The sequence below is a fragment of the Xiphophorus hellerii genome, chromosome 13 (genome assembly GCF_003331165.1).
Source record: "Xiphophorus hellerii strain 12219 chromosome 13, Xiphophorus_hellerii-4.1, whole genome shotgun sequence".
In the NCBI taxonomy this organism is placed as follows: domain Eukaryota; kingdom Metazoa; phylum Chordata; class Actinopteri; order Cyprinodontiformes; family Poeciliidae; genus Xiphophorus; species Xiphophorus hellerii.
This window is the reverse complement of record NC_045684.1, coordinates 12,293,861-12,307,633: the sequence shown is the minus strand read 5'-3', so window position 1 is coordinate 12,307,633 and position 13,773 is coordinate 12,293,861. Positions and strand designations below refer to the sequence as shown.

Below are 13,773 nucleotides of genomic sequence, written 5' to 3'. Positions count from 1 at the left end.
ATAGTTATCATATGCAAAAAAAAACACTGTAAATGTATGTAGAAAAAAATGTATTAAAATGTGTGCATCGTTACTATTTTTTCAAAGATGTTTTATTATTTTACAGATTCAAATTCTTTCATTCATTCATTTATTCATTGTAAAAATTATTTAGAATTTTTGGAATTTATCTGTATATTCATGTATTTCTTTTTTTTTGACAAAATAGTGGACAATTTGTGTTTTCCTGAATATTTTTGCAAGAACCTTATTACAGTAATATTTAACAATATTTTATCCTTGGTTTCTGTAAAATAAAAGAAAGAAAGAAGGAAAAGAAACCTGAAACATTGTTGGTGTAGAAAAATGTTTATAAATAGAGATATTTTTTATTGATTACTGACCCGTGGGGAGTGCGAGGTGGCCAGGCTTGAAGGAGGGACCCAGGGCACCAGTGAAGATAGGACCGCCGCTGATTCTCCGCCCACCAGGGACTGCCTCCCCGTTGTTAAAGCAGATACCCCACACACCGGCTCATTTATTTGACTTTTTCCACTGTGGACGCTTGTAACTGACCCATTAGCTCTGGGAATGGGACCAAAAATAACAATCAAGAAAAACTTTGCCTTTTTTCGGATGATCCCGCTCCGATGGCATCTTTTTATCCAAAGGGAATAAATTTTCTTTAAACTGAAAAAAAAGACCAAATGTAAGAAATTTTCAAATGGGATAAAACTTGAGTGTTTTTTTTTTCTTCTACTAATCAGGCTTATGTTTCATTGGGGCCATTTTTCTAAAGGATTTTTTAAAAGTGAGGTGTGAAAATGTTCTGTCTATTAGAATAAAGCAGCGGAAGTCTATTGTTAGAGAGGCAGTGATTTTCTGAAGGTGCGTCCCTGGGGCCCCTTTGCATGGCGCTGAAAGGTGCAGGACGAGGCAGGGAAGTTTATAGATTTCCATCTGAGGGAAAAAAATGGCAAAGTGGTTCAAGGAGTTCCCCCTGGCCCTGAAGAACGGTACGGACAAGATCCGGTCAGTCTCTGAGTCCGGCTCCCATCCGAGAGCAAGTAAAGCCGGGCTGATGATCAGCACAGGGACCAAACCGGGCCACCGGAAGAACTCCTCTGCAGACGGCGCAGCAGGAGGTGTCGGTTCACTGCTGTCCAGAAAGAACCGAAAGAACTCCGGCGCAGAGGTTAGCAGGAACGGGGTTGGTTCCCAGAAAGATGGGAAGGTTTGGGACACTTTGCTGGCCGGGAAAAGCCGCAAGAACTCCAAAGCAGAGGCGGTGATGGAGGAGCAACACAGACCGCCGAAGACCTCCGCGCCCGCCTGCGCCTACATCAGCCGGATGATAAGAGTGGACAAACAGGACAAAAGCCCCAACTTTACAATCAGTGGTACCGCCGGCTCCGAAGCAGATAAACTTGCAGCCCAGTCCAAAACGGAAACTGTGAGTTTTATTCTAAGAGCTCATTTTGACTCTCCTAAAAATATTTGTTGTAAAAATGAAAAGAAACCATGAACTGAAACTTGATTTAAAGAGCTGTAATTGTAATATGGACCACCTCTGGCCCCATAGATATTCCTTATATGTTTTAGTTTTACAGCACAAGAATGACTGAATAAATTCTGAAATACCATTTGTGCTTTTAAGATATAGTGAGTTCAGATTTCATCTCAATATGCATTTATTCAATCACGTATACATTACTGAAACATTTGTTTCTTTTTTATTTTGTATATTGACTTTTAGGTAGTTGGACCATTTGAATTAACTGTGTTGGTGTAGAGACACATCTGAAACTGGCAGGACTGGACAAGGACAACCATGGCTTTAAGAAAATTTCTGCACTTTTGATCCTCCATATTGAGTTGTGATGGTTTCCATCAAATTCCCTGAAAATGTTGCATTTACTGAGTGAATAACCACAAAGTCACCTATTCATACTTGCTTATTTGGTCTTTGGCAGTAATGTCCTGTGAGCGGAAATGACCAAAGAGACGCAAGTAGTTTTTCTAAAACTCAGACTGATCGGTTTGTATTCAATATCACTTTTACCTTGGGTGGATTGTGGTCTACATGGACAGACAAACAAACACATTCTATTCTATTAGATTTTGTTGTATTTTTTATTAGTAGGTCTAATATTAAAAATATAAATGTTTTAATTCGTGTACAAAATGTATTATTTTTCCTAAAATGACAGGTAAATACCAAAAATATACTTGTCCTTCAAGCTTTTCTTCTGGTGAAAGTAAAAACACATGTTTTTAGTTTATGAATCTTTGCGTGATGCATGCTAATCTGACATGTTTCTCCTAACTTCTCTAAAAATACAGATGGGATACCAATAAACTGTCAGACTGCAGCTTCAGGAAAGGCATACAATTTGCTCACAGTGAAGAAGCCTGGATCCAGTCCAAACTCAGAAAAGACTTATTATTGTCTCATTTCCCCTCCTCCTCTCTTTGTCTGTGCCTCCCATTGTGCCCATTCCTCCCAGATTGTGTCTCCCTGCTTCTCTCCACTGTTTGATCTTCTACTTTCATCTTCCTCTGCCTCGATTACAAAACTGTTGGCAGACATATGAGGTTGTCACCTTCCTCTGGATCAGTTTTGACCTACGCAGAGGGCCCTCCCTCCTTCGCTCTGCTTCATCCCTCTCATTCATAACGTTCTTCCCCTCTGGTGACCGCTACCATATTTTACAAAACTCCGTAAGATTCAAATCAGAGCCTGGCCAAAGCCTCCATCAGTTTATCCTAAAAAAAAAAAAAGTATGATGGGAAAAACCATCAATAACTGCACCAATTATAGTAGATATTAGAATTACCTAGGGCTGGACGATATGGCTGAAAAATGTATCAACATTATTGATATCAGTCGATATCAATAACAGATATCGACAGAGAAATCATGAAATCATAAAATATTCCATTTTGTTGTAGGGCTGGACAATATGGCTGAAAAAACACATCACGATAAAAGTGTTACATATCAGTCGATATCGATAATTATTGTTTTAAATATCTGAAATTCTGCCAGTCTGATGGTGTGACCTTTCCTGTCTTATCCACAGTTTTCAATTCATTTAGTTGTTTTTAAAAAAAAAAAAATTTGGGGCAGTTATAAGGCACAGTGACAAAATCTTAAACTGCTGCTGTGCAAGTAAGTCAGCAGGTTGTTGCTAGGTAACCAAAGAGTGAGTGAGTTAGTAAATGCCATTCACTCTGCTTAGCTGACTGGGAAAAGTTGAGCAGGTGTGTACACTGTAAAAAAAAAAAAAAAATTATTTATGGTATTTATATGGTAAAATTCAGGCAACCACAGTGGCCAGTATTGTACCGTAAATTAGAGACTTTTTTTTTTACAGTGTAGATTTGATATAAAAAATGTGTTAGTAACCCATTGCTGCATGAAAATTACACTAAATATTCTAAAAAGCAATCTAACAACATTTTCCCAAGCAGAAATTCAAGCATTTATTCATTTTGAAATGAATTTTATTTGATTACAGTATAAATTTAACCTCAAACATGAGTTTCATCTATGAGTTCACAGTTTAAAGGATCTACATCCCCTAAATTATCGTTTTTCCTGTATTTTCCTGATCTAGTTGATCATTGTGGAGGATTACGCAGACCCGTTCGATGCCCAGAAGACCAGAGAGCAGAGGGATGCAGAGAGAGTTGGGGAGAACGATGGCTACATGGAGCCATACGATGCACAACAAATGATAACCGGTGGGAACTCGTAAAACACACTTGACCTCACAACATTCCCATTTTCAGTCACTTCATCATCCTTCTGAGAATGTGAAGTCACTCTGCTCTCTGGCTTGGCTATGATGACTGCATTTCATTCGGACAATGGGTGTAGTTTCCTGTCCTCACTTCCTCTTTCCTGTTTCTGTTTCCTGGTGCTATTCTCTCAAAAGGAAGTCGGCCCCGACCGCCGGCTCCCAGAATCTAGGATGCAGCCCTATTTGGACCTCTCAGAGTCAGAGGAAATGCAGTGTCCAATCAGGGAATCGGATGCTGCCAGAACCTTTTCAGTTTGTTGTTTTTACCAGAAGAGTCACACAATGGCACTGCGTGAAGGTGGGCAGGCTTTATTGCTGCCCCTCCGTCTCTTAGGTTGTTTCTCACTGAGACGGTGTGAAGTCAGCAGAGGATGTGATGATGTGAGTCGGTCAGTTTAAGAGGCTGAAATCACATGGAAGGAAGTCAGCAGGGCCATGAACGCGGCCCAGCATTATTTAGCAGCTGAGATCAGTTATTAAATCACAACTTCAAGCAGAATTTCTTTGGCTAATTTCTATTTGTCTGATTTTTATTCAAGCCAGTTTTGAAAGCTAGGCTTCTTTGAGTTTTTTACTGGGGAAAAATTTAAATAGGTGTGTGTACCTTTAAGCTAATATTTTGTTAAAGCACTTTTTAAAGCAATTTTAACATTTATTGTTTTTTTTGGAACACATATAGCATCGATAAAGTGCCACTAATGAACCTAAAATAGAGTTCAGCTGTCTCGATTACTAAAATTACAAGGAAAACGTTGTGATGGTCTCATTTAAATATGTGATGGGGTGTGTAAACATTTGAGAGTGGTTTTCTCCCGATGATGTAAAAAAAAAAAAAAAAGGAAACTGGTTCAATTGAAATTCAGCTAGATCCTGATCCAGAACTTTTTTCCCATCTTTCTCCCACAATGTTCCCTGCAGCTGCTGCAGGCCTTGTGTCGCTCCAGCGGTGGAGACTTTTATCTCTCGGCAGAGATTTTAATCTTTAATCCCTTCTCTTCAACCTGCCAGAGATCAGACGTCGGGGATCTAAAGATCTGCTCAAGGCGTGTATGTCGGCGGATGGGAGCGAGGGACCTGCGGAAGAAGGTCAGCCAGCTGCCATCTATGACGACCCGTATGAGGGAAGCGGTGACGGTGAGCGGACGAAGCCGGAGCTGGACCAGCGTCCCGCAACTGAGTACGAGTTGCCATGGGAATGGAGGAAGCAGCACATCGTCAGGACTCTGTCGGGTATAATAAAGCATCTTTCACCACATTGTTATTATCTGAAGGTTCATCACTGAGTCTGAAGTTGGATTCTGGTTGAAGCTTTTCAAGAGTAGATGATTATGTTTGTCTTGCTTCGCCTGGTTCACCCTCACATGCATATTTTATGAACTACACAGACCAACAGCATACTGAACATCTTGTATAAAACATCAAAGTACTCTGCTGTGTTTTCAGACATCAACAGAAAGTTCAAACTCAAGAAGAAAGATTTTTATATATATATATATATATATATATATATATATATATATATATATATTTTACTTTGCTTGTGCTCATCTTTTCCCAGCACAATTTGACAACCCAGTCAAAGAAGAGACATGTTTTCATACACTCACCATGCAGACCCAGATGCAGCAGCAGCAACATTATCTGAGGCAAAAAAGCAGAAGCCAAAAGATCCTGAGATCCTCTCACCCGACTCTGCTGCCATCTACGCTTCCCTGCAGCAGCCCTGATGGAGAGGCGTGCTGCTTGGATCCATTACTGCCCCTGGAAAAGCAGAGGTAACACCCTGCTCTCCTTTATAGACAAAAACATAAAATATTCAGTATATTCTGAAATTAATCACACCTTTAGATATTTTTTTTATATACATGATCGGGCAGGTTGAAATTTGAAGGGAGCATCATCATGCGTCCACTTTATGCTCCAGTACATTTATTGTTCTTGTGAAATAGTATTTTCTCTTTTGGGAAGTCTTGAATTAATTTAAGATGGAGAACAATATTCTTCTCCAAAATGGCAAAAACCACCAACAAAAAAAAATGGAACAAAGAAAGAAAAGTTACAAAAATGTTTAAAGAGAAGCAGAAAGCTGAAGAAAATGATTTCTGAATCAGAAGAAGAGGAAGCCTTTATTACAGTGCAGGAGCTGTAAATCTTGGGCACATCTGTACAGATTTCACAACTGTGACTCCGACTAAATGTCCGGTTATTGATGAAACATTACTGTTACAGTGTTTACATGTTTTCTCAAGTTTCACAAATTATGTTTAGCTAAAATGAAAGGAGATCTTTTAACATGTAAAGTTTTAAAAAATATTTAAAACTCAAATAGGACTCTGCAAAGCATTCCATGACCCATGTGACCTACATGTTTTAAAGTGGTGTAGATGTTTTTGGAGTCATATCCAACTAATATATTTAGGAATTAAAGCATCACCTAAAGTCTCAACAAACATTTTGAATATCAAAGGGACTTGTGGATTCTGCTCTGCGTCTCTTCCAGTTGGTATCATGGCTGCGTGACCCGGCAGGAGGCGGAGTTCCAGCTGCAGTCCTGCAAAGAGGCCAGCTTCCTGGTCAGGAACAGCGAATCAGACAACAGCAAGTACTCCATCGCCCTCAAGTGAGTGTTTCCTGAAGATGCAGGCGCAGCTTCCGCTGGATAAAATGTCTCTAATTGGATGCACATTTCTTATTTCTGGCTTTGCTGTAGTCTGTGTTTGAAAGAATGCAGGACAAATTAGTGGGTGTGGATAAAGAGGCATTTAAACCAAAAACATATCTTAAGAGAAATTTTGAAAAAACAAAACAGAAAGTCAAGCTACACCCAGCAGAACATAAAATAAAATGTCCGTATGCGCATTTAGAGAGAAGGGTCAGCTTCTCCTGAGCTGAAGCTCAGCCGTCACTCTGGTCTGACGACCATCATCCTGTGTTGTTTCAACTAGCATAGGATTTCTCTAGAAACTCAAAGATACTACAACTTTTTAATAACATAATATAATATAATATAATATAATATAATATAATATAATATAATATAATATAATATAATATAATGCTTTTATTTAAGATAAAACCTAAATAAATGTCGCTATATGTAGGTAAATTAAAACTAATGAACGAAATAACTGAAAGGGGAAACCTTGCAAAACAAATACATTAGGCTTTATAACAATTATGCCTAATAATAATAATAATAAAACTATCACTATTTTATTATTACTATTATTATATAATATTATGTAATTACAATATTATGTTACAATATTATTACATAATATTAATAAAACATCTATTATTATGTTTTGTAATAATAATATTACGTAATAACATTATTATTAATAATTGCATAATAATAATAATAATATAAGAGCTATAAGTATTATTATACTACTACTAAGATTTATTTTAATAGCTCTAGTTTTTGTGTAATAATTATTAAACAGTAATAATATCTGTTATTATTATTTTATGCATATTATGTAAGTTTTATAACTAAATAAATGCACTAAGGAGGGAAGGAATAAATAAACCATCAATAAATGAAGAGGGGCCGCTTGCGAAACATCTTTGTTATTAATTCATTCTTGTCTTCGTTCCTTTTTGTTTTACGTTCATCACATCTCCATTGCATTTCCTTTGCTAATCAGAAGCTGAAAGTTTTGATGAAATGGTGAGTAGACGTTGGTGTTCATGAATCTCGTCTGTGTCCAGGACGAGTCAGGGCTGCGTTCACATCATCGTGGCCCAGACCAAAGAAAACGGTTTCACCCTGGACCAGAGCAGCTGCGTGTTCCCCAGCATCCCGGAGGTGGTGCACCATTACTGCACCAGCCGCCTGCCTTTCACCGGGGCAGAGCACATGACGCTGCTCCACCCCGTACCTCGCATCCACTGACTCTGACCTTAAAACCTCGTATGCATTTGAAGCAGAGATAAGAGGACATAATCTAAAAATTATGTTTCTTTTGTCTGTACAACTACAACCCTCTCAAATGTGTTATTTTTTTGTTGATTTGATGTTTAAAATGTGTTCAGCTGCCTGGCTTTTATTCACTTATTTTACTTTGATGTGCAGCTGATGCAAAACATCTAGGCTGCTATTTTGCATGTGAACAAGCCCAGCAGAAATGACAAAGTATTTCTTTTTTTCTGATTTAAATGTGAACTGATTTCAGAATGTGTTATTAGCTGGGCCTCTTAGTAAAACTGCTGCTGCTGTTTTATTGTTGTTAGTAAAATTTCCAGATATTGGAAACATTTCAGTTTATCTCTCCTGCCCTCTAGTGGACAAGGAGGATGTACCCCACCTTTACCAAGACAAAGACTTGCTCCATGCATTAAAACACATCTAAAGATATGGAAAACTGATATTCTCAGAGCGGTTACATAAAATTATAGTTTATGCATTTGGTTTCGGCATCAGCTGTCCCATGAGGATTTTTCCCCCCGTTTTACTGTGAATGAGGGAGCAGTTTCCACTGCACTGTGAAGACTGGGTGATTCACCCCAAAACAATGTGCGAGACAGAGCTCCAGTTCAGCAGTAATTGAACTTTTCACTGACAAAGAACCGAGGATCAGGCTTAACATGTTTATTCATCTCATGGAGCGTTACAGTGATTCCCAACCTGTAGGGGAGGTAGAGAGCTAAGAGATGGGCGATCAGCGCTTGGGGGATGGGTTGAGACTTTTAATATGTTGTGCTCTACTTACTGGCACCCTTGATGCACATTTGTGTCAAAGTAGTTGGAGCAAACAGAGAGACTTTTGACCATTCCTCTTTGCTTTCCCTCCAGATTGTCCTGACTTTGCTCTTCTCGCCTAAGTTTGGAGAAAAAAACAGTTGTTTTGGATTTGGATCTGCATCCTGAAGGCTGATTTTGTGTCTGGTGAACCGTTTCCGTGTTAATTTGGGTGTTTGTTTTGGTTCATTTTCTTACGGAAAGCTCCAGTGATGGCACAACTTCAGAGCACTAACTCAGACCACCAGATTTCTATTAAAAATGTTCTGGTATTTAAAAGACTGCGTAGTGCAGTGTACTCTAGCAAAAGCATTTCAATTTACTTGAGAAACCAGAAACCGCATCGCCCACATGTCATATTTATTACAGGAACGCTCAGTCTTAGTCTAATCTGACCACAGCACAAAGTTGTTATACTGAAAGCCAATGAGGATTTGAATTATAACAAAGGTTTCAGGATCTTTGGAGGAGAAACCGGCCCACAGCATCATGGAACCTCAGCTTCATCTCACATAAATCTTAAGTTATGGTCCATGTAAATGTTTACATTTGTGACAGTAGGAAAGTCTTGTTTTTTCTGGCATACAGATCTAATGGTTTTCCTGTAGACCTGGCGATGTTAAGGTACAACTCTTTGCTGCATTTGAGCTTGTTTGTGTCTGGTGCCAAGATAAATCTGATCCCCCATAAAGCCTTGTTTGTTGCTATTCTTGTTGTTTAAATTATTAGGCAATCTGACCTTCTAGACAGCACCGGCGAGCAGCTTTTCAAATTGGAATGACATGTGGAGTATTTCTTATTTTGCAGAAATAGAAAGAAAATAGAAAAAGGTCTCTGTGTCTGTACCAATTCCTTGGAACTATAACTTACAAAATATAAAATATTTTAATCAGTTGAGGCTTATTTTAAAGGGACTGGTGTGGCTTTGAATTATTATTGTTATTATTGTGGCACCATTCCAGTTTATATGGAATAAACTGGAGAACAAAGTTGGAAGAAAAAAAATCTAATTTGAGAAGCAACAAAGTAGATGTAGATGCTCTGTACTTACATGTTTATACACAGTGTTGCACTAACCCTTTAAAATGGGATAAAAAGCACATATATACAAACCCCGACTGTGATGAACGGATATGTTCATCACTTATCTTTAAGTTGGATATGATCTGCTCTGATTGATCAAGACCAATTTTTGGTCCAGATGGAGCATAAAGTTTTTGTGTTGTCGGTGCAAGAAGGGAGGCTGTCAGGAGAAAAGGTTATGGGAATGTGCTTATTGAATACAACATAAATAAAAACTTAAAAGCTTGAAAATAAAAACACCTTGGAAGAAGATTTTACCTCTTTAAAGCTAAGCGGCAGATTTATTTATCATTTTTGGGGGAAAAATTAGTCACACCATCTTTAGCTCTAGTTTGTCATATATACAATAGCATGTTATGGTTAATTTTATTGTAAAAGATTCTTTGATTAAAATAAAATATTCCCTTGCAAAAACAACCTTAAAAGTGGCCCACTCACATAGTGACATCACACAAGGAATATGATAATTTTCAAAGTGAGTCTATTTGAAATTTTTGTTCTTTATTGCATGTTTTCAGGTAAATTCTTTCTTCAAATATTCTCTCTTTGCTCAGCTGATCTGTTTGCTTTTAAAACCTTTGGAAATTCTGCTTGGAAAAAAAAAAAATCACCACTGAAATGTTCTTTATTCTGATAGCTGATGCCTAAAAGACAGGCAGTTCTCCCTCCAGGTAAGGCAGTTCTGCAACTTCAAGGGGAAAGTCACTGATGGGGGATGTTTGAATGTTCCCTGAAAGTCTTTAGATTTTACTACCTATCAGCTCAAACATACCAAGCCTTGCGTTTTATTTTAGTGGCACGCTGGAGACCAGAATTCAGCCTGAAGCCGAGTTTCAGGCCAACATCACGGTCTCAAATTCTTGAACGTTAACCATTTACGTGCCACTTCAAAGTGTTATTGTTTCAAGTCGATGTGTTTTGATGTAATTTAAATGGAAACCAGAATAAGTGGTCCTGAATGTGCTGAATCCCAATAAAACAAGCAATGGAAAATGGAAAACGTGAGTCTGTTGTGCTTTATGTGCTGTACAGGGGCAGGATCTTAAGCAACAATGGTAGAATGAGTACGGGTTTTTCTTTTTGTGCTCGATCTGCATGCTGACTTTTAGTTGTTGTTCCAAAGATTGACAAGGTCAAGAGGTGAAGTCCTGGATGAGGGATTAGGTTTAAACCTGAGGATTATGCAGAGCACAAACAGTTTACCTTGTTGTACTCCAGACAGTATGGATTAAAGTAAAAGCAGCCCTAAAAGGAGTAAGAGTCGTATCATTACACTAATGTCAAGGATGCTTAAGGTGAAGAGGGTAAAAAAAGAAGCATTGGACACCATCCCTCTCGTCTTCCCTTCTTTTCTTACGGATCTCCTTTACCGCCTTCGCCGGTTCTGTGTCACCTGAGGCAGGTGACTGTCTGACTCGCAGAGGAGGACACGGCTGCTTCTTATGTATGTTTGATACCAGGAGTTTGTGCTTTAACCCATGAAGGGAACCGATCCAACGCGTTCGCTCTTATTACCTTAAAACCTCAGATGGCTTTCAGTCTTCTCACGAACGCTGCGACACCTCTGGGTCCGTGGACCGGTGTCTGGTGACCCGCAAGGCGCTTCTTCCCGAACCTTTTCAAAAAAGAAAGCATTAAAAATGTAAAATGAATTGATTGTACAGTTTTAGTTTTACAAACTTGGTTTTAATGCAAGGTGTCAGGCTGATTTTCATTTTGGGTGACATCAAGATCATGAATCTTTACAAAGGGCCGGTTATGACAGAATGCAACAGTAAAACTACCATTAAAACATTATAGCTTTCTCTGGATTTGATTTGTACTTCTTAATATTACATTACATTTAACATTAATGTAACATTGATGTAATACAAATAAAAACTGAATTCATTAGTCTGATATCTTAAAGTTCTATTCCTGTGTCATTCTGAGAGAAAAACAGAACCGGTTTTGGCCGATTGACCTTGAGTTTAACATAGGATTTAATTAGTGGGAAAAAAAACATTGTAAGAAATGAAACGCTAAAACTTTATTTGAAGTGACTGACGTGACACTGTCATAAACATGACATAACACATGCTATGGACATGAAGGAGTTTTATGAATGTTTATGACTGCTGCCATGAAATTTCATTTGGTAAATAATGACAATTTAAATGCAAAGTTGATACTTTCAATTGACTTTTTATGCCAGTTTTAACAGAACTTGGCATTAAAAGAGTTATTATTGACCAAATAATGCACTTTTAATGGACTTCTAATGCAACTTTGCATATAAAGTGTGATTATTTACCAAATGACACTTCATAAAGAGTCCTTCCTGTTCATGGCCGTTGTTATGTTTTGTTTATGACACTGTCATGTCAGTCTTATGCACACCCCTCCAGATAAAATGTTACCAATGAAACTAAATGTGCCACAAAGCTCTTCTGCAGGACATTTGCCCTTTGAATGCAGGTTTTAATATGCCTTGGTTTAAATGTATGGCGGCTTTTGGAGAGGGAAATCAAGCCCTTTTTGTAATCATGCAAAAAGTAAACTAAACAAAGTTCTGATGTCTTCATTGGTGCATGAAGGTAAAACAAAGCAAAGTTTGCAAGAACTTTAAAGATCAAAACAAGCCACAAATAAATCAAGAAAGGTTCACAATGAAACAGAAGATCCATGTTTTCAAAGTTTGAGCTCTTCAAGTTATCGCAGCAGTTTGAGATTTTCAACATTTCAATGAACTGTCACCAAGTTTTTCAACATAGCTTCACTATCACCTTAGTGTTGCAAACTGGGACACTTTTTGATGCTCAATGAGGCCAAACAGATTTAAATTAGTCATGGAGTGAATTCACCAGTAGATCAGCTCCTGCCAAAGTCCCGGCCTTGAGTTAAAATTTGGGTCACCTGCAGGAAACCAACAAGATTAACTGAACGCCACCAGCGCAGCCAAGAGGAGCGGTCGAATATCCAACCACAAACAATGCCAGAAGTTCATGTCCTCTTCAAGTATTTGATCAAGGTGCGACTTCTACCCACAAATATTAGCGGCGCAGCACAGGATGGTGTGTTTTAGCATTGCAGTTTGCAGGCGTTTCAGAAGCAGGAAGCTACTCAAGATGTTTTTCTGCTGCAGCAATCATGAAACATAAAAGAAAACAGTAAAACATTCTATTAAACTTTATTATTTTTCTAAAAGGCTTTAGTTAAATGAGGTGGAGCTTAAGCGCTTCCTGAAACAAAGACATCAGAACTTTGTCTTCTGACTCATCTCTGGCAGCCTCAGAGTCCCTGAGGATTTCTATCGAGATTAATTTCATGAACACGAGCAAAGCCGCCCTTCTCAAGTTCTCCAAAGACAGAGCCAACTACACCTGGAACGGGTTTAATCATCAGATGATATGGAGCTACAGCCTGTTCTGCTGTATACTTGAATGAATAACTCCACTTTGTTCCCATGTATAAGTCATCCTACCCCTCTGTCCAGCCGCTGCCCCCTCTTCGGCTTGCATGACAGCTTGACACGATCGCCGCCCCACTCCTCCTGATGGACGTTGTGCCTTGACATCTTGGTTTCACTTGACCTGCCCTCTTGGTAACCGAAGTGTTCCTGTCGGCCTTATCAGACGCATCAGGCTTGGTGCCAGTGACACAGCCCAACTCTCTGTTAGCTCATCTTCTTTTCTTCATGCATGCAGGCGGCAGCACCTGCCATGCCCAACCGCAGGCTGGCTGACGCGCTCGCTGTGCGGTTTGACCTCGGCAGGTGAGGTCGGCCGTGTTTTCAGTCACTGTTTGCACGGTGATCTTAAGTCATTGTTTGCAGACGAGAGGATGAAGAGCATGTGCGAGTTACTGTAGGGGCCTGCTTTGGAGCATAACTTGTAGGAGGTTTCTGTTTCAACTTGTTTTACAACCAGTCAGCTACGAGCTGACAACAAGATCGGAAACATGAAGTCTTAACGTTTTATGCGTTGTGATAATATCTCAGTGATAAATTAGAACCAGCATTATTTGCCAAGTTTGTGCACCAAAACAAGGAATTTGACTTCAGTTCAGCTTTGCTCTAAATTAAGATTTTTAAAACATAAATATGTGAAAAAAGGGAAAACAAAAAAATGTTGAATCTAGGAAATATGCATATACACAATATTTTTTACAAGGTTAAATAAA

General features: G+C 38.7%; 1 protein-coding gene and 1 long non-coding RNA gene across 2 annotated transcripts; one reads left to right on the top strand and one right to left on the bottom strand.

Annotated features, from left to right (window-relative positions):
- Positions 1-513: 513 nt before the first annotated feature.
- LOC116731252 (SH2 domain-containing adapter protein E) lies at positions 514-10,612 on the top strand. The gene is made up of 6 exons (XM_032580921.1): positions 514-1,432; positions 3,600-3,726; positions 4,794-5,015; positions 5,344-5,560; positions 6,286-6,405; positions 7,500-10,612. Exons 1-6 carry the CDS (start codon positions 953-955, stop codon positions 7,681-7,683), a joined length of 1,350 nt encoding a protein of 449 aa, XP_032436812.1. The 5' UTR covers positions 514-952; the 3' UTR covers positions 7,684-10,612.
- LOC116731253 (uncharacterized) lies at positions 6,397-13,427 on the bottom strand. Its single transcript, XR_004341557.1, has 3 exons — positions 13,076-13,427; positions 11,128-11,227; positions 6,397-6,496 (listed from the first exon to the last, which is right to left on the bottom strand). It is a non-coding gene; the product is annotated as an uncharacterized LOC116731253 (long non-coding RNA).
- Positions 13,428-13,773: the final 346 nt, after the last annotated feature.